This window comes from Rhinoderma darwinii, chromosome 1 (assembly GCF_050947455.1).
Source record: "Rhinoderma darwinii isolate aRhiDar2 chromosome 1, aRhiDar2.hap1, whole genome shotgun sequence".
In the NCBI taxonomy this organism is placed as follows: Eukaryota; Metazoa; Chordata; class Amphibia; order Anura; family Rhinodermatidae; genus Rhinoderma; species Rhinoderma darwinii.
In genome coordinates this window covers 272,012,333-272,034,113 of record NC_134687.1, presented here as the reverse complement: position 1 = coordinate 272,034,113, position 21,781 = coordinate 272,012,333, and the positions used below count along the sequence as shown (strand labels likewise).

General features: G+C 41.5%; 1 protein-coding gene across 1 annotated transcript in view; it reads right to left on the bottom strand.

The window, feature by feature from the left end:
* Positions 1–21,781, bottom strand: part of UPF1 (UPF1 RNA helicase and ATPase) — a 123,893-nt gene that overhangs the window by 13,319 nt on the left and 88,793 nt on the right. The window contains exons 13-22 of the mRNA XM_075864032.1: positions 20,058–20,172; positions 19,192–19,335; positions 18,860–19,073; positions 18,653–18,770; positions 18,392–18,548; positions 8,898–9,040; positions 8,539–8,713; positions 4,587–4,668; positions 3,626–3,787; positions 1,599–1,849 (exon numbers count right to left, since the gene is read on the bottom strand). Coding sequence (XP_075720147.1) covers positions 1,599–1,849; positions 3,626–3,787; positions 4,587–4,668; positions 8,539–8,713; positions 8,898–9,040; positions 18,392–18,548; positions 18,653–18,770; positions 18,860–19,073; positions 19,192–19,335; positions 20,058–20,172 — 1,561 coding nt within the window. The remainder of the gene's footprint in view (positions 1–1,598; positions 1,850–3,625; positions 3,788–4,586; positions 4,669–8,538; positions 8,714–8,897; positions 9,041–18,391; positions 18,549–18,652; positions 18,771–18,859; positions 19,074–19,191; positions 19,336–20,057; positions 20,173–21,781) is intronic.

The following is a 21,781-nucleotide window of genomic DNA, read 5'->3' as shown; positions in this document are numbered from 1 at the left end:
GTCACGCGCCATCTTGAAGATCCGGATCAGGTAAGGGGGGGGGGGGGGGGGTTGATCGGGGGGTGCTGGCCCTTATTTAGACCATTTCTCTCTTCTCTCACAGAATATATTCTGTGAGAGGAGAGATAACGAACCGCCGCTGAGTTTACAGCTATCGCCGTTATTTGTTGAATAACGGCAATCACGTGACCGGACAAAAAGGTCCTCGGTCTGTGCTCCGAGGCCTCAGCTATCTCCATAGCCGAGTACACGGAGTTGAAGCGCCTCCCAGGGGCGCTATCTTCTGCCAAAGCGCCACCGTGAAAAGGCGGCGCCAAGGCATAACTACCCTTAATGGCCGCCGTAAAAACACGTATAGGCGGTCATTAAGGGGTTAAAACACAATGTACATAAAGAGTAGTTACAGAATGAGCAGAAAGAGGGCATGCAGGGGAGCTTGTAGGGCAGTCAATTTCTATGAAACAGGCAAAGATGAACGCAACCACTTGCTAGGATGAGCATACACCTGCTCCTACTACCCACATTTATATTGAAGCCCAGTTAGCTGAATTATTTTAATAGTGGTAGCACAGCATGTTATGAGTATGTGGGATCGGTTAAAAAAAAAATTAAATTACATTACATTTCCAAGGGAGCTACACACTGGTAAACCGCACATACAATTTTACTTAGATGGTACAGAACGCCTTCACAAATCTCTAAAATTAATCCATCCTACTCCCCGATGTGTTGGCGGGAATGTGGTCTACCGGGTGACTATATGCATGTGTGGTGGAACTGTCCATTTGTTTTTAACTTTTGGAAAACAACATACACTCTTATTAGATCCAGAACATCTACATAACTGACTCCATCCCCTGCACTAGCACTATGCTTTATTGGTTTATCTGATTTGCCCTCATTGATTAGTCATGTAGTGGGTCATATTTTAGCGGCTAGAACGATGATGGCCAAGTCTTGGAAGTCTCCTGTCCCTCTCACAATAGTAGAAACGTTGAACTTAATAAAACTCAATCATACGATGGAAAAGATGATGGCGGTTAGACTTAAATTCAGTTGCTAAATTCTCGGCGAGATGGTCTTTATGGTCTGATTTTGTGACATCTGGGGTCTCCCTTCCTTGTTGATGAACTATAAATACACCTTATCATACTTGTGCTACTAGTTGTCAACTTCTCTCTGTAAACCTACATTACTTAATTCCTACTATGTAAAATATGAGTTTGTATACCATTGGTACCTCTTCTCCCCATACTCTCTTGCTAGCCTTGGTCCCTATTAAGATGTGTGACTTAATAAGTAATTTAGTTGCCCAACATAGGTGCTTCTATGTATTTTGTCTCGCTTATAATGAAATCAGCCATGGAGAAATGTTCCTAGTTATTATTGTTTTTCTATATGGTACTGCTTGAACTATGATACATTCTCTGCTATGCACCTTGTAACGCCATGTTGGCATTAGTGTTATAATTACTCTGTATGCATATTTTTGTTTTATTGGACTCTAAAATACCAATAAAAATTTAAAAAACAAAAAAATAACACTAGAGCAAAGCAGAGGGTAAATGTCGACTACATATCGTAAAAAACATACATACCTGTGATAATTCTGGTTGAGAAAGTCCTGGCTGGCTCATCTGCGATGGCTGGCTCATGGATATGTAACCCTGGGTTAGAGGTCCTTGAGAGAATGGCTGGGACACAACATCTTGACTGGCTTGACTATTTGGCATATTTCCCTGACTCATGCCTTGAAGCCCAATGCCCCTCTGTTTCTGGCGTCCACCACGTGTTGCCTTCCCTTTAGCCAATCCACGACCTTGAGAAATCCGGTCAATGTATGAATGAGCTGCAAGATGAATAACAACACTTTCAAGGAACATCATAAGCATAACATAAGCATCTCACAAAAGATTTCCTAGACTGGATACAATGGTTTAACATTTTTCAGGTGACATTAGTATGTTCCCACTAACTGAAAGGAAGAAGAGATATTGATGGTAGTAATTGAGACACAGGACCTCATTTAACAAAAATGTCTAAAAGAAAAAAAAAAAACACTTTTACCCTTAGCAACCAGTGCCACTTTCGTTTTTGTAGAGCATTAAAAAAAAAAAAGTTACGTTATGATTGGTTGCCAATGGCAACAAGGCCAGTTTTCTATTAAACAGCCTTGTTAAATCAGGCCCAAAGTATATAAACAAGATGCATAACTTAACTGTACAGTGATTAATGTTTGTAAAGCTGCAAATCCTTTTAGCCAGTGCGGACTAGGGATGCACGGTGCATCGAAACTTCGATACTGTTTCGATACTGTGCATCCCTAAACGGTTCGATACCGCTATTTCCTGTATTTCGATACTTCGCAGCCACAGCCCCACTCCTGAGTCATGATAAGTTTGCGGGGTCAGGATGATGCGATGCGGCCAGCGCTGCACTAATGAGCGGCGGCACTGGAGACAGAACATGGCGGGCGCTCTACAAAACACCCCCATGTTCTGTCCCCAGTGCCTGCACCGCCGCTCATTAGTGCAGCGCCGGCCGCACCTCCTCATGCTGACCGCGCGCGCACTTCCTGTCAGGAGCGGGGCCATGTCTGTATTACACAGCCGCAGCCCCGCACTATAACGGCGGAGATCAGAGAAACCGCTCATCTCCGCCGTTATTCCTCTGAATGCTGCGATCACAGCTGACTGCAGCATTCAGGAGAAAATGAGCAGGGGGGATGCCCCTGGATCGCGTCACAGGGAATTCCTGTGACGCGATCGAGGGCCATACCATATATGGGCAGACAGCCCAGGGTCTATTGACGGACCCCAGGGCTGTCTTACCATATTTCATGTTGTTAGGACATACCCAGGTATGTCCTAACAACTGCCTGTGTGCTATCCATACACAGGCTAATGTACTGGCACATATCTGATATATGCCAGTACATTAAAGTTTAAAAATAAAGTAAAAACAAAGTATCAATTTAAAAAAATACATACACCTTTTTTACAATAAACATTAAAATAAGTCTCAATACATAAAATATTCACACATTCAGTAATGGCGCGCACAAGAATTTTTTTGCATCATTTATGATGTGTGCGCTGTAAAAAAAATAAAATAAACACTGCTTTCGATCACTTATTAATGTGAGGCGCGAGGTGCGATGAATTTCACCTCCACGTGCCTCACATTAATAGTAATTAACCCCATCATGTACCTCGCACATTAACCCATTTTGACTGAGAAACATGATGGGATTAATTACTATTAATGTGAGGCGCGTTCAAAATTCATCACACGTCGCGCCTCATCAGAAAACGGAAGTTTTTTTTTATTACTGTTGGCAAAAGTATCGAAATTGGTATCGAAATCGCAATACTAAACGAAGTATCGGTATCTAAGTCCAAATTTTGGTATCGTGACATCCCTAGTGCGGACAGTTTACAGATATCCTTAAAGGGCACCTGTCTTATCAAACTGCACTGCAAATCTCTCCTTCCCACCACACTTCCTACATATCGACATCTGTATAGATCCAAACATCCATAAAACAGGTAAGTCTTCCCATTCCGCAGGAGACAGTCAGCCTACGGATTTAGCACTTTAGAGAATTCTATGTAATGGTAAGTACCTGCAGTTGGTCCATTGGCCTGTCCAAAATAGCTTGGTGGAGGCATTGGAGGCATGACCAAATTAAAAGGTATTGGAATGTTCATTGCAGTTACATGACTGGGTCCAGAGCTAATCATACCAATCTGATCGTGAGTTTGAAAGTACATGTTTGAGGGTCGAGCTTGAAGAGAATAAAAGCACAAGTTAGAATTATACTGAAATAGAACAATTACTTCAATCATCACTGGGTTTTGAGTCAAAATTCCTATCCTGTCCAGCTAAGAAATACTCCATGGTGATAAACGTATGATCACTGGGGGACCCACCACTAGAACGGTGATCCCAACCCCTTCGGACTGCATAATTGCAGCTAGGAGGATTTTAGGTTTTTTAGTCTTTACATTTTTATTAGTTTCAAAAAACATATAAAGCAAATATTGACAAGCTGATGGTAGAGAGACACACATCTATTGGCATGTCTATCAGAGAAGTGAGTAGGATTTTGAATGGAGCAGTGGTCGCGCATGTGCGAGGAACGGGTCCCCCGTTCTAGTGATCAATAGGAGTTCTAGTGGTGGGGCCCCCAGCGATAAATGTGCATAGTGGGAAAATCACTTTAATTGATTTCAAACAAGACTGAGAAAAAAAGTTTCACAACCATAGACAGACAGGGTAGTCATCTATGCTGTGTGATACATCTAGCAATTATATAAGAGTTCTCGAATGTTCACAGAAGTCTTTGTGCAGGTTGTGTGTGCTATGTAACCACACCTGTACGGTCACAAAAAAAAAGTGATATGACAAGGTAGCTCAGTGTAGTATCTCACAGAAGGTCCTGTATTTTATCCCTCTATACAAATCTGAAGTTGAAGCGTGAGAAAAGTTTATCCACCAGGCAGGTCTAGGATTTATAAATTAGATTTTCCTTAAATTAATGAGATCACAACAATAACAAACAAAGCCTCAGGATGCCGGTTTACCTTGACTACTCCTGTCATACACAGATCCAGGGATTATTGCTTCACGGGCATCATACATTGCAGTCGTCATAAAACGCGCCCCCTGTAATACATGATCAAAACAATTATAATAGAGGGAAAATACATAAACAACCCCCAAAAAAACCATCAAACTGAATCGCTCAATGTAGCTATGTGTTTAGATCCTAATATATGCATTCCTCTTCAAACATTAGCCATTCTCATTCGGCAGCGCCAAAATCAGTAAGTAACTTTAAACAGACAAGTATATTACTAGGTTCCCGGAGGGTGGCTACTGTAAAGGTACGCGTGTCCTTGTCCAGACATGTGTATTCACAGACATACCTATGAGTGCCCCCAGAATAGAATACGGGACAGGAGTTTTTCAGCAAGGGAGAAGCAGAGGATCCTCTGTCTCCTATACAGCAGGAGGGCAACAGTATCAGTCAGGTGGCTGGAGGCATAATCTGTGCTATATTCACACAGAACAGGACGTACCCGACACTTGTCCCCCTGATAGTCCAGGTTTTGGCTTAGTGATGCCATTTCACTGCACCGACCCACGGGAACCAGGCGTTGGTACTGTGACTGGCTTGGGAGAGGCTGTGCTTAAGTAGCCCAGCACCGGTATGGTCAAGTCGCACCACCTGAGACCAGCAGCTACCTACCCCCACCACCATAAAGAAACCACTCATGGTCGCAGCCCTTGCCAAGCTCTCCCCTAGAGTAACAATCATTCCTACCATCCATACTAAAGTTTGACCCCTTAACGCAAAATCACGGGCTGAGCTCGCTCCTTAGACAGCCGACACCTCCCTGCAACGGGCGGAATCAAAGTTCACTTTGATTCCGCCCGGTTAACACCTTAAATGTTGCGATCAATCGCGACCGCGGCATTTAGAGTGTTAGAATCAGGGGGACGCCCCTTCAAATACACCCCGATCGGCCGGTAACAACGTTTGATATGGCAGCCTGGGGGCCTAACAAAGACCAATAGGTCGGCCATCTTTGTAGTCCTTTGAAGCTCTGCCTCCAGCAAGGCGTCAAAGAAGATTGTCAGAATCACAATATACTGCAACACATTAGTATTGCAGTATATCATGCAAGCGATCCAACGATCGCTGCTTCAAGTCCCCTAGGGGGGGGGATTAAAAAAATAAAAAAAAAAAGTTTTGTTATGTTACAAAAACAATAAAGTATTAAAAAACCCTTTTCACATTTTTCCACTAAATGAATGTTAAAAAAATTAAAGAAATAAAAACTGATCAAAAATTCCCCAAAATGGTATCAGTGAAAACTACAACTCGTCCCACAAAATTTAAGCCCTCACATGACTAAATTGATAGAAAAATAAAAAAAAGATATGGCGACAAAAGATTTTTTTAATTTAGCAAATGGTTTTTTAAAGGGAAGGTGTCACAAATTGTTTTTTTATATGTTATTGTATTTAGTATGTCATTAAAATACATTATATTTGTGTTTTTATGTTGTACTTTTTTTTTCTCTCTTTTACTGCTCTATGGGGGCTGCCATTCTTTATCATCTCGTATGTGTCTATTAACGACACATACAGAGATGGAATCCGGCACATATATCCCCAAAGAGAATGCGAACGGGAGCCGTTCCATTCACTATAGCGTACGCCGTCTGTGTGGGAACGGCGCATGCGCCTCTCCCACACAGTCCAAAAGGAAGGTCTTCGGCAGAGCGACATCCGGCACCATTTTCATGTGGACTGGAAGCCGCGGCCGGACAGTAAGAGGACTACTTCCGGTCGCGGCTTCCGTCCATATGTTCAGAAGCAAGGACTAGGAGCGGAGGCAGCGGCAGGAGCAGGTAAGTTATGTTTGTGTATGTGATGTGTGTGTATGTATGTTCGTGTTATACTGTGTGATTACCACTGTATCTAATCCTCCTACACTGTGCATTCGCTCAAAAAATGGCGGCACACAGTGTAGGAGGTCTGAACATTCAACCCCCTCCTTTCTCCAGGCACTAGCCAGGATAAAGGAGGGGGGATTGTTTGAGGACACTAGAGCGAGTGTGTCTTCTCCAATTTTGCAGCATAAAGCAATGTTGTTGCTTTACCACGTTGCAATACTGCAATTTTGGGAATTGCTTCCTCTAGTGACCAGCACATGGAAATGTTATAAATTAGAATCTAATTTATAATATTTCCTGACTTGTGGAAAAATAAAAAAAAATTAGAACAACGTGTAATCATTTATATACTAACAGTTTAACAAAAAAATATATATTTTTCTAGCGACACTTTCCCTTTAAAAGTGGTAAAACATAACATAAATTTGGTATTGCCGTAATAGTATCAACCTGTAGAATAGGGTGATTGTCGTTTTTACAGCCTGATGGATGCAGTAAAAACAAAACCCCCAAAAAAAAAAAATGGTGTAATTGCTGTTTTTTGCCCATTTCACCCCACAAAATTTTCACAGCTTTCCAGTACATTATGCGGTAGAATAAATGGTGCCGTGAAAAACTAGAACTTGTCCCAGAAAAGACAAGCCCTCGTATGGCAATATAGAAAAATAAAAAAAATTATAGCTTTTGGAAGGTGGGGAGGAAAAAAACCAAAAAGTGAAAATCTGAAAAAGGGCTGAGGAGGGAAGGTAATATAAGACAGTAATGCAAGAGAACATGGGGGTAAAAAAAAAAAATGGGGTTAATTACTATTAATGTGAGGCACATGGAGGTTAAATTCATCACACCTCGTGCCTCACATTAATAAGTGATAGAAAGCAGTTTATTTTTTTACAGCGTACACCATAAATGATGCAAAAAAATTGTTGTGCAGGTTATTACGGCCGCGCCAATACTGAATGTGTATAATTTATGTATTGAGACTTATTTTAATGTTTATTGTAAAAATGGTGTATGTGTATTTTTTATGTAATATTACTTTGTTTTTACTTTATTTTTTAACTTTAATGTACTGGCATATATCTATATGCCAGTACATTAGCCTGTATACTGATAGTACACAGGCAGTTATTAGGACATACCTAAGTATGCCCTAACAGGAAATATGGTAGGACAACCCTGGGGTCCTTCAATGGACCCTGGGCTGTCTGCCCATATATGGTATGTCCCTCAATCCCGTCACAGGAATTCCCTGTGACGCGTTCCAAGGGGCATCCCCCTTCTCATTTTCCCCTGAATGCTGCGATCGCAGCATTCAGGGGAATAGCGGCGGAGATGGTTTCTCTGATCTCCGCCGTTATAGAGCGGGGCTGCGGCTGTGTAATACAGCCATTGCCCCGCTCCTGACCGGAAGTGTGTGCGCGGTCAGCATGAGCAGATGCGGCCGGCGCTGCACTAATGAGCGCAGGCACGGAGGACAGAACATGGGGGTGTTTTGCCGTGCGCCCGCCATGTTCTGTCTTCAGTGCTGCCGCTCATTAGAGCAGCGCTGGCCGCATCACCTCATCCTGACGGTGCGCACTTGTTGTCAGGACTCAGGAGTGGGGCAGTGACTATTACACAGCCGCAGCCCCGCTCTCATACATTCATGTGTTACTATACTTAGCTGTGCGGCTTAGTATCGAAATACATGAAATAACAGTATCGAACCATTTGGGGATGCAGAGTATCGAAACAGTATCGAAGCTTCAATGCATCGTGCATCCCTAGTAGCGTTAAAGTTATACTGTGCACCTAGACCTTGAAGTTTGGACAGGTAGCACAATTTAATTTAAGGCTAGACAGAATACAATTAAAGACTGCAAACCTAATTTTATAACTAAGTATTAACGCTTTCTTATTTTGCCTTTCAATTAAGTCCGCCTGCCGTTCTTCAGTGAACTAGGCAACAAGCAGAGCTACCGTCATGAATCACCTCGCACACAGATTAATAAAGGTAATACAGCAGACCGTTATACAAGGGAAAAGGAGGGAAAACTAGACAATCCCTAGCAACCCTATCACAGATACTTACAGGATTAATGGTGTTTACAAGTTTTCGAGGTTTGCTGAACTGCATGAGACTCTCTCGAAGGTTGTTGAGTGGTCCTTCAACGAGGACTTTTTGTTCCTTGTAGTAATTTAGAAGGTGGTTCCACAGAGGTTGCTTGGAAAGTGCCTTGGGGTTGCCCACAATTATTACACCATACCTACAAACGTGGAGATATTAAATTGCAGATCAATAGAAAAATAATGGATTGCCATCACGTAATTTATTACTAGATGGAATAGTAAAAAAACAAAAAAAAATAAAGCGATGGCTTTGACAGCAGCGTGAAAACAGTATCTCAAATTGGCAAATTTTCTAATATTGATCGATCACTGGACATTTACCTTGCTCTAGTCAATGCCACATTCAAACGACGGGGATCATTTAGGAAACCAATTCCTTGGTGCTCATTAGCACGGACACAAGAAAGGATAATAAAGTCTTTCTCTCTACCTTGAAAAGCATCTACACTGGCGATTTCCACTTCCTAAAAAAGGGAAATAACATTTGAAAAAACATTTATATTGGCAAAGTGCTAATTAAAATAGATAAGCCAACAAGTGAAAAATATGAAAGCATAGATACGGTGCAGTGAAAAAACATTTAATGAACAATGTAGAAATGATCATTCCATTTTTTGAAAATAGTCTTTCAAAACCTATATCACCTATGGTAAAGCCATTGCTCCCTAAACCTAATAACTGGTTGTGCCACCCTGGTAGTAACAACTGCAATCCAACGTTTGCCTTTACATCGCTGTGGCGGAATTTTGACCCACATCGCAATTTTTTTTAATTAGGCTACATTAGAGGGTATCAAACATGAACTGCCCGTTTAAGCTCTTGCCACAACATCTCAGGTGTGGCATCCAGGCCAGGACTTGGACTGTCACTCCAATATCATAAATTTTATTTCTTTTGAGCCAGATGTTGACTTGAGTACTTTGGATCAATATTCTGCTGCATAACCCAACTGTGCTTGGGTGGACATTCTCCTTCAAGATTTCCTTATAGAGCACAGAATTCATGCATCGATTATGACACGTCATCCACATCTTGCAAAAGCAAACCAGCCCCAGATCACCACACTACCACCACCACGTTTGACTGTTGGTACGATGTTCTAATGGTGGAATGCAGTGTTACTTTACGCCAGACGAGATTGGTCTCCCAGAATGTTCCACCTTTGACTCATCAGTGCTCAGAATTGTATTCCAAAAGTCTAGAGGGTCTACAGTTTGTTGGCAAATGCAAGACAAGCCTTTGTGTTCTTTTTGGTCATGAGTGGTTTGCGCCTTCCAACTCTCCCTTGATTTCCATTTTTAACCAGTGTCTTTCTTAGGCCTTATTCACACGCACGTGTCAGTTTTGCGCGCGCAAAAAACGCTGCATTTAGCGTGCGCAAAAAGTCTGTGTGGCATCAGCATATGGTGCGCGGCTGTGTGATTTTCACGCAGCCGGCATCATTATGACACACTGGTTTTATGTTTACAAACAGAAAAGCACGTGGTGCTTTTCGGTTTTTCATTTATTTTACTACTGTAGCGAAGTGCTTCCGTGCGCGATTTGCACACACCCATTGACTTCACTGGGTGCATGCTGCGCGAAACACGGCCAAATATAGGACATGTCGTGAGTTTTACGCAGCGCACATACGCTGCGTGAAACTCACTGACAATTTGAACAGCCCCATTCATTAACATAGGTCCGTATCACGCGCGTAGCACGGAAGTATTATACGTTCGTGTGAATAAGGCCTTATTGTGGAATCGTGTACATTGACCTTAACTGAGGAAAGCGAGGCCTGCGGTAATTTAGATGTTAGTCAGGGTACATTTGTGACCACCTGAACGAGTAGTCGATACGCTTTTGGTAAAATCTTGGTAGGCCGGCCACTCTTGAAAAGGTTAATGGCTAAAGGAGAATAGCTCTCATTGTGGTTCGTTGGAGTACCAGAGTCTTAGCAATGGCTTTGTAACCCTTTCCAGACTAGTAGAATTCAAGGACTGGCATCTGTATCTCTATAGAACACGGCATTGTGTTCTGTATTTTGACACCACCTGCCTGCTTCACATCGCCAGACAGCTTCTATTTAAGTGTTACTAGGATTCAACATGTCTGCCAGGATTCATGCGGGTGGGGGGGGGGGGGGGGGGGGGGGGGGGAGTGGTTTCTAGTGTAATGAAACAATTGTCAGTTGAATTTGGTTAATTGCTTCATTTAGTAGCTAAGGAGGCAATTACTTTTTCACATAGGGCTAAACGCAATTTTTTAGTGCCCTATTGCCTACATAATCTGATCGGCGCTGTAATGTAGATAACCGTGGTTTTTATTTGGAAAAACAAGCATTTTTTAGCAAGTTATGAGCTAGTTTAGATTTATGCTAATGAGTTTCTCAATGGACAACTGGGCGTGTTTCTACTTTTTACCAACTGGGCGTTGTACAGAGTAGTGTATGATGCTGACCAATCAGCTTCATACATTTCTCATTGTTCCAGAACTGTGCTGTGGATCATGCTGGGCTGGAACAATGAGAAGTGTAGGACACTGATTAGTCACTGATTGGTCAGCCTCATACACTTCTCTGTACAACACCCAGTTGCTAAAAAGTAAAAACATGCCCAGTTGGTCTTTAAAGGAACAGTGTCATCACAAATTATTTTTTTATATGTTAAAGATGTTAGTGCTTTATTAAAAACGTTTATATTCATTTGTGTGTTTGTGTTTTACTTTTTCTTATTTTTACACTTTTTCTTCCCTATGGGGGCTGCCATTTTTTGTTCCATTTCTGTGTGTGTCGATTAACGACACATACAGACATGGAATACGGCAGCCACAGTCCCATAGGGACTGCGAACGGCTCCCGTCCCATTGACTGCAGTGTACGGCGTCTGTGTGGGAACTGCGCATGCGCCGCTCCCACACAGTCCTATTCGAAATTGGCGCCGTCCGGCGCCATTTTCCTGTGGACCGGAAGTCGCGGCCGGACAGTAATATTACTACTTCCGGTCGCGGCTTCCGGATTTGTGCACTTGCACCAGCGGCAGCAAACGGAGCGGACGGGCCGGAGGGAGCCGCGGCGGCAGGAGCAGGTAAGAGATTTCAATGTATGTTCGTGTTTGTGTGTGTTTACTACTGTATGTAAACCTACTACACTGTGGGTTAGCTCAAAAAATGGCGACACAGTGTAGGAGGTTACACCGTTCAAACCCCTTGTTTATCCCAGCACTAGCCAGGATAAAGGAGGGGGGGATGCTGAGAGCTCACTAGAGCGAGGGCTTTTAACCCAATGTTGCAATGCTGCAATTTTGGGAACAGCTCCATCTAGTGACCAAAAATGGGTAGTATTATAAATTAGAAATAATTTATAATATTTCCTGGCTCGTGCAAAAAAAATAAAAAAATAATTTGAACAATGTTTAATCACCCACACACTAAATGTTTAATTTTTTAAAAAAAAACATGTTTTTCTGGTAACACATTCCCTTTAAGAAACGAATTAGCATAAATCTAAAATTGCTCATAACTTGCTCAAAAATGATTGTTTTTCAAAATTAAAAACCACTGCTGTTATCTACATTACAGCGCCTAGTTATGGCACTAGTAATGCGGTGATGAAAAAACATCTCAATGCGCAGGCCGGAGGGGAACATTCCTTCAGTTTTAGGGCCCTAGTATTTAGGAACTAGGAAAGGGAAGGGACATAACACATCCGCTGGAAGCGAGGGCACCCGTTTTATACCAGCGCAAAACTTTCCCAAACTACAAAGGAGAAAGTCCCCAAAAGGTGCAGAGCGTTACAGAAGGGGGATAAGAAAGAAACCGTTTATCAGTGTGACGCCGGCCTGTGCATAACGGATCGCTTCACATCGTAATACACATCTATGGATAATTGTATTATTTACCCCATTATTATACCTTCTTATTATGCCCTGATGGACTCCGCACAGATTACATATACCCCTGATATACTCCTCACAGATTACATATGCCCCCACATTATAAACTGAAATACCAGAAAAACCCCAAGCAGAGCAACTACCAAGCAAAATCCATGCTCAAAATGGCGGCCTTTCCCTTCTTAGCCCTACAGTGTGCCCAAACAGCAATTTATGGCCAGAAGTAAGGCATTACCATACCCGGGAGACCCCCCATTAACAATTTATGGGGTAAGATTCTCTAGGGGCACAACATATTGTGCGGTGAATAGGCAGTGGAAAAATTGCAATTTTCACTTTGCACCATCCACGGCGTATTCATTTCTGAAAAACACCTGTGGAGTCTAAATCCTCACTACACCTCTTGATAAATGCCTTTAGGGGTGTAGTTTCTAAAACGGGGTCACTTTTGTTTGGTACATCAGTGGTTTTCCAAATGCAACATGGCGTCCGCAAACCATTCCAGCAAAATCTACGATAAAGATAAATACCGCTCCTTTTCTTCTGAATGCTCCCATATATGTAAATAGCTGATTATAACCACATATTACCGCACTCGGGAGAAATTTCTTTACAAATGTTGGGGGGCTTTTTCTTCTCTATTCCTTGTAAAAATGAAAAATGTTGATCTAAAACTACATCTTGCTGGAAAAAAACATTATTTTTCATTTTCATGGCTTAATTCTAATTAATTCAGCAAAAAACCTTTGGGATCAAAATTTTCACTATACCCCTAGATGATTCCTTAGGGGGTACAGTTTCCCAAATGTAGTCACTTTTGGGGTGTTTCCACTGTATTAGTACTACAGGGGCTCAGCAAATGTGACATGGCGCCCAGAAACCATTCCAAAATCCAAATGGTGCTCCTTCCATTCTGAGCCATACCGTGTGTCCAAACAGATGTTTGTGACCACATGTGGGGTATTGTTTTACTCGGGAGAAGTTGCTTTACAAATGTTGCGGTGCTTTATCTCCTTCAGTCCTTGTGGAAATGAAAAAAAAAATACCTAAACCTACATTTTCTTTGAAAAAATGTAGATTTTCATTTTCACAGCCTACTTCCAATAATTTCTGCAAAAAACCTGTGGGGTCAAAATGCTCACTATACTCCTAGATAATTTCCTCAAGGGGTGTAGTTTCCAAAATGGGGTCACTTATTGGGGGTTTCCACTGTTTTGTCCCGTCGGGGGCTTTGCAAATGCGACATGGCCTCCGTAAACCATTCCTGCTAAATTTGAGCTCCAAGAGCCAAATGGCGCTCTTTCCCTTCTCAGCCTCGCCATGTGTCCAAACAGCTGTTTATTACCACATGTGGGGTATTGTTTTACTCGGGAGAAATATCTTTACAAATTGTATGGTGCTTTTTCTCCTTTAGTCCTTGTGGAAATGAAAAAAAATTAGCTAAACCTACATTTTATTTGAAAAAAATGTAGATTTTCATTTTCATGGCCTAGTTCCAAAAATTTTTGCAAAAAAACTGGCTGGTCAAAATGCTTGCTACATCCCTAAATAAATTTCTCGAGGGGTGTAGTTTCCCAAATGGGGTCACTTTTGGGGGGTTTCCACTGTCTTAGTACCACAAGACCTCTTCAAAGCTGACATGGTGCCTAAAATATATTCTAATAAAAAGGAGGCCCAAAATCCATTAGGTGCTCCTTTGCTTCTGAGGCCGGTGCTTCAGTCCATTACCAGACTAGAGCCACATGTGGGATATTTCCTAAAACTGCAGAATCTGGGCAATAAATTTGGAGTTGCATTCCTTGGGTAAAACCTTCTGTAGTACAAAAAAAAATGGATTCAAAATGAATTTCTGGAAAATAATAATGAACTTTGTAAATTTCACCTCTACTTTGCCTTAATTCCTGCGCAATGTCTAAAGGGTTAAGAAACTTTCTAAATGCTGTTTTGAATACTTTGAGGGGTGCAGTTTTTAAAATGGGGTGACTTATTGGGGGTTTCTAATATCTAAGGACCTCAAAGCCACTTCACAACTGAACTGGCCCCTGTAAAAATAGCATTTTGACATTTTCTTGAAAATGTGAGAAATTGCTGCTAAAGTTCTAAGCCTTGTAACGTCCTAGAAAAATAAAATGATGTTCAAAAAACGATGCCAAAGTAGACATATGGGGGAAGTTAGCAACAATTTTGTGTGGTATAACTGCCTGTCTTACAAGCAGATACATTTAACCCCTTCCCGACATTTGCCGTATGGGTACGTCATGGAAAGCATAGACTTCCCGCATTTTGCCGTACCCATACGCCGAATGTTTGGGACCGGCTCAGAAGCTGAGCCGGTGCCATCATCACCGGATCTCAGCTGTATCTTACCATATAATAATAAACCATACGTATTTGGTATCGCCGCTACCGTAACGACCTGAGGTATCAAAATATTATATTATTTATTGCACGCGGTGAACAGCGTAAAAAAAAACTGTAAAAAACTATATCAGAGTTTCTGTTTTTTGGTCACTTTGCTCTATAAATATAGGAATAAAGAGTGATCAAAAAGTCGCACGTATTCCAAAACTGGTACCTATAAAAACTATAGCTCGTCTCGCAAAAAGCAAGCCCTCATACAGCTCCGTCGACAAAAAAAAAAAAAAAAGTTATGGTTCTCACAACTTGGCGACAGAAAAAATACATTATTTTTACAAAAGTAGTTTTATTGTGCAAAAAGTTGTAAAACATAAAAAAAAGTCCTATAAAATAGGTATCGCCGGAATCGTACGTACCCGCAGAATAAAGGTAACATGTAGTTTATAACGCATGGTGAACGCGGTATAAAAAAACCGAAATAAAACTATGCCAGAATTGCGTTTTTTTTTGTTTACCTGACCTCCCAAAAAATAGGATAAAAGGTAATCATAAAGTCGCATGTACCCCAAAATGGTACCAATAATAACTACAGCTTGTCCTGCAAAAAACAGCCCTCACACCACTACATCTATGAAAAAATAAAATGAGTTATGGCTCCAATAAGTCAGGAAATAAAAGATATGCAGTTGTGCTGCCCGAGGGGAACATTTCTTCTGTTTGAAGAGGCGATTTATCAAGGACCTAAAATTAGGGAACCAGGAAAGGGAGGGCCCAAACATATCCGCTGGAAGCGCCGATGCCCGTATTATACCAGAACAACACTTCCCAGCAAAATTCCTCAAACTGCAAAGGCGCGGAGTGTGGATCAAAAGGGGGATAATAAAGGACGCCATATATCAGTGCGACACCGGCCTGTGCAGAAAGGATTGAGAACAGCGTAACACACATCTATGGATCATTTTATTGTATTTTTTTACCCCATTATTATACCACCTAACTATGCCCCTTATATACTCCGCCCAGCTTACATGTACCCCCAAATTATAAATGGAAACACCAGCAATACGCAAACAAATCTACTACCAAGCAAAATCCGCTCTCCAAAAGGCGTTTCCTCCCATCCGAACCCTACAGCGTCCCCAAAAATCAGTTTCCTTCCACATATATGGCACCGTCATACCCGGGAGAATCCTTTTAGCAATAATTGGTGTGTGTGTCTCCAGTGGCATAAGCTGGGCACGACATATTTGCCACTGAAATGGCATATCTAGGGAAAATATATACATTTTTAATTTGCACCATCCGCAGTGCACTCATTTATGGAAAAGACCTGTGGGGTGAAATGCTCACTACACCCCTTAACAAATGCCTTGAGGGGTGTAGTTTCCAAATGGGGTCACTTCTCAGGGGTTTCGTTTTATTATTTCACATCTGAGCCTCTGCAGTTGTGAACCAATACTTTGTAAATCGCCAAATTAGGCCTCAATTTGACATGGTACGCTTTCACTCCTGAGCCTGGTTGAATGTCCAGGCAAAAGATTAGTGCCCCATGTAGGGTGTTTCTAAAACCAGGAAACCCAGCATAATAATTAGAGAGCTGTCTTGTTATGGTGGCACAAGCTGGGCACCACATATTGTCCACATATCAGTGGAAAAAATCCCATTTGCACTCTGCAACATCGAGTTCACACGAATTTCTACAAAACACCTGCAGGGTTAAAATGCTTACTACACCACTAGGTAAATGCATTGAGGGGTGTAGTTTCCAAAATGGGGTCACTTCTGGGGGGTTTCCACTGTTTTGGGCCCACAGGCGACCAGAAACCAATCCAGCAACATCTGCACTCCAAATGGCGGTCCTTCCCTTCTGAGCCCTGCCGTGTGCCCAAACAGCAGTTTATTACCACATATGGGGTATTGCCGTACTCGGGAGAAATTGCTTTACAAATGTTGTGCTCTTTTTTTTTTTCCTTTATTTGTTGCGAAAATGAAAAAATTTGCGCTAAAGCTACGTCTTATTGAAGAAAAAGGATTGTTTTTATTTTCACTGCAGAATTCTAATAAATTCTATGAAACATCTGTGGGGTCAAAATGCTCACTACACCCCTAGATGAATTCCTCAAGAGGTGTAGTTTCCTAAATGGTGTCACTTTTTGGGCGTTCATTGTTTTTTCCCCTCAGGGGCTTTGCAAATGTGACATGGCCTCCGCAAACCATTCCTGCTCAATGTGATCTCCAAAAGCCAACTAGCGCTCTTTCCATTCTAAGCCCTGCCGTGTCTCCAAACAACCGTTTATTACCACATGTGGGGTATTGTTTTACTCTGGAGAAATTTTTCTCCTTTAGTCATTGTGGAATTGAGAAAAAAAAATCGCTAAACCTCTTTCAAAAAATGTCAATTTTAATTTTCACGGCCTACTTCCAATAATTTCTGTAAAAAACCGGTGCGGTCAAAATGCTCACTGTACCCCTAGATAATTTCCTTGAGGTGTGTAGTTTCCCAGATGGGGTAACTTTTGGGGGATTTTTTACTGTTTTGGCACCGCAAGAGCCCTTCAAACCTGACATGGTGCCTAAAATTTATTCTAACAAAAATAAGGCCCCAAAATCCACTAGGTGTTCCTTTGCTTCCGAGGCCGGTGCTTCAGTCCAGTAGCACGCTACGGCCACATGTGGGATATTTCCTAAAACTGCAGAAACTGGTCAACAAATATTGAGTTCCATTTCTCTGGTAAAACCATCTGTGTTATAAAGAAAATTGTATTAAAAATGTATTTCTGCAAAAAAATATGAAATTTGTAAATTTCACCTCTACTTTGCTTTAATTCCTGTGAAATGTGTAAAGGGTTAAGACATTTTCTAAATGCTGTTTTGAATACTTTGAGGGGTGAAGTTTTTAAAATGGGGTGACTTTTTGGGGGTTTCTAATATATAAGGCCCTCAAAGCCACTTCACAACTGAACTGGCCCCTGTAAAAATGGCCTTTTGAAATTTTCTTGAAAATGTGAGAAATTGCTGCTAAAGTTCTAAGCCTTGTGATGTCATAGAAAATAAAAGGATGTTCAAAAAACAATGCCAATCTAAAGTAGACATATGGGGGATGTTAATTAGCAACAATTTTATGTGGTATAACTGCCTGTCTTATAAGCAGATACATTTAAATTGAGAAAAATGCTAATTTTTGCAATTTTCCGCAAAACTTTGGTGTTTTTCACAATTAAATACTGAATGTATCGGGCAAATTTTGCCAGTAACTTAAAGTCCAATGTGTCATGAGAAAACAATCTCAGAATCGCTTGGATAGGTAAAAGCATTCCGGAGTTATTAGCACATAAAGTGAAACATGTCAGATTTGAAAAATGAGGCTCTGTCAGGAAAGTCAAAAGTGGCCAAAGAGGGAAGGGGTTAATAACCTGAGTAAATACTGAATGCGGTTAGCTTTATTTATTCTAATATTAAAAGTGCGTTGATGATCTGAAGCATGCAAGTGTGACAATTATACAAAAATAGAAGTTGGGAAGTACTTTTTCTGGCAATTGCTTTTATGCAGCACTGTATATACTGCATATTGTAGTACTGTACCTGGTAGAGTTTAGTGTGCAGAGAGCCACTGAACTGCATGTACTGAACCAAGTAGGACCTCTGCCCTTCATATGGGGTAATTATACCAATCTGGTCTGGTTTGGCACCTGCCTTCAGAAGTTTGGTAGTGATTTTCTCAACATTAGCAGCTTCTGTCCTAAAAGAGAGAACACAAGTTGCACATAAATAAACAGCCACTTTATGCGACTTGCAGGCACAAATGTAAAGCACACATGGCCTAACAAGACTGTGTCAATTTACCTGTTTAGATAAGAAGTCCCTGAACTGGCAATCTCTTCTTGTCCCTGGGTGACGTAAAAGAACATTGGCTTGTCTGGTTGCGGCCACTGGAAGTCAAAGCCTTTCTTTACACGATCCGCTAGATAAATTATACAGAAAAATCTGTACTAGTACTGTTACTTACAGCCAAATGAAGAAAGGAAAGGCTTTAATTAACATATGCATTACCTGCAGTTACTCCATTTTGAAGGGAACCTTCATAGAAAATGTTTGATGGAAAAGCACTAAGGGCAGGATGCATCCTGTATTGAACCTGGAGGCGAATTGGTCTGATGCCAAGAACCACAAGTCTCTCAAAAAGAGATTGGGACAGCCCAGCCTTGGCAGCTTTTTTACACATCACAACTGGACCGAGCTGACAGTGATCTCCTACAAGTATTAGCTGTAGAAAAAAAACAACAAAGCAGTTACAGATACAAAATTATATTTAAATTACCAACAGAATTGTATCAAAATAGTTTCATGCAAATAATGTGTCCTACAAAAGAAAAATCAATCACCTGCTTTGCTCCCAAAACAACTGGCACCATACATTCAGGCTCTGTGGCTTGCGTACTTTCGTCAATCAAAATTGAGCGGAACTGCATTTTGGCAAGCCTAGGATCTCCTGCTCCGACACATGTACAGCAAATGACATCAGCATTCTGCAACCCGAGCAAAGTAAGACAACACATCAGTCACGTTATAAACCGACAAACGTTGCGAGAATGGTAGACTAAATAAAAAACAATATTAAGCTAGGTGACTGCTGAATGGCACTTCAAGTGGAGTTTCCTAATTTATTTCTATTAAACATCAGCTATAGAATGTTCATTAGAATGTAATTTAGAAACTCGGCTACATAGTTAGCATCTGCTCGTATACTATTAGCTATTAGTAGCATATGGAAGGAGTTATAGGTTAATTGAAAAAGACACAAAATTACACATTAAGAGAACCTTCAGTGCCCAATCAATGTTGCATCATCACCCCATTGATGCGCTCAGCAGAAAACCCAATTCCTGGCATAGCTGTTCCCCTCCGGTTCAAACCACATTTCTTTGGCACGTGGATGCAAGCAAAACCCCTTAGCTAGTGTCTGACTTTGGACAAATAGGGGTAGCAGTCTGCATAAAAAACTGCCACAGGTTGATCTCATTTGTTGAAGATCAGTAATGACGCCTTCCAGAAAACCGTGACCAAAAAAGCAGGCCAGGCGGTAAGCCTCCATTTTTTTCTGTAACTTGCTATGTCAAGCACAGGCATCTTCTGCCCCCCAATTTTGATAAATCATTTACATAGGTGAAAATGTTTCTGTTTAAATAGTTTGTGTACTACTTAAATGCTTTGTTATTTTTCATTTAAATAACTGCAGATTTGTCAGTACCATAAGTAATTCTCTTTCTGCTGTTCTTTTAAGCGCTCTGTATCGCTTCTCGTCAGCTGATGATAATTCTCCGGTCTCATCTTTCAACTGCTGCAATTTCTGAAGTTCTGGCATACTAAAAAAAGTTTATATAAAAAGAAAAAAATAAATAAAAAAAGTTAGTCCAGACTAAGTAATGACCTAATGCAAGAATTGTAACGTGCACTCTGGCGCCAAACCAATGTTCTAGTTCTTAGATTTAAAGGCAAATGTGTAATTGATCAATTCACAATGTTTACTTGCGGGATTTCAGTGCATCCTAAAGTACAGATGAATATTTCCTATGTAGTATGAAGAGAAAAAAAAAAAACCCTACAGTAAAGAACTGCAATGAACTAAGCTGCCATGTATTATTTTCATAGACAAAATATCTCAAGATAAAGCTGGAGGAAAAGTGCTTTCTAGCTTTAACGAGTTAACACTGCACATAGAGCGTTGTGCTGATATTGCTTAATGTACATTCACTTGAATTACAAAATGTATATCACTGCCTTAATGAACGATTAAAATTGATCTTTATTATAGTAATCAGTACTAAAAAATAGGCTAAATAGCCAAAAAGAACTGTATAAGGCGAAAGCAGGTAGACCAGTAGGGAAACGCTAGTGGATACTGCAGTTGTCCATATGTATCTGTACTTGCGTATACAATAGAATTCCCTATACGTTATGTTATAAACCTGGTGATCCCTGCCACTAGAGCTGTGTCCCTACGCGTTTCAGCGCCCTCAGTTGTTAGTGCGCGTCATCAGGGGTCACAATTTTAGTTATTTGAATTAAAAACACAGGTAGGCCGGTTAGCACATGTAGCGCGCCATTGACATTCACCCGGCTCGTGCACGACACTAGTCAGCTGGTCGAGCACGAGCCGAGCGCACGCCAGCCTAATATAGTCCTGAATCCCTCCCACCGTCTGGAGGCACGGCGCCCGACTGGCCAATCCCGTGCAGGCACGCGTGAGTGACGTCACCCGCCTGAGACCAGCCATAGACGGCGCAGCGAAACCGACGATGGGAGGACAATGAAGCGTCCCTAGAAACCAGGGATACAAGGCGGCCATATAGACCACTGGCAAAGAGAGAACTGGCACCGGATGGCTTATTGCACATAGCAGCATTAGTGCATAAATCGGAACCGTGTAGTGTGTGAATGTATGTGGCCAGATTGATAATGCCCATTAGGGGATCACACAGATCCTAGTAACGTGTGAGCAATGACAAGTAGGATAGAGGACATAGTGGACATGAAGGGGTACAGTGGGAGCCGCAAAATAAATATAATGATCCGAATAAGCATAATCAGATCACAAATGTCACGTCCGTGACATACATATTAACTGAGTATTGGCGATTGGAGCACGAACAAGTCATGCAAGAAAGGGGGGTACATGCGATAAATGAAATTGTAGCAAGTGGTGTGCACAGATGACATCTGGCCAAGATAACAAATATTTAGAGATATGTGACAGTTCAGGATGGGATTCGGCCATAGGTAAAAACGTGTTCTATATAGCTTGTTATAGAAAACAGTTAAAGGACAATTGCTCATTGAGGCCCGCAGGTTTCACCGTGTGCATCCGGAAAATCCATCGAGCCTCTTTCTGCAGGATCCTTTTGTCCAGATCACCCCCCCCTAGCCGATGGTCGTATATGTTCAATCCCCTGAAATAAAATCACATTTGTATTG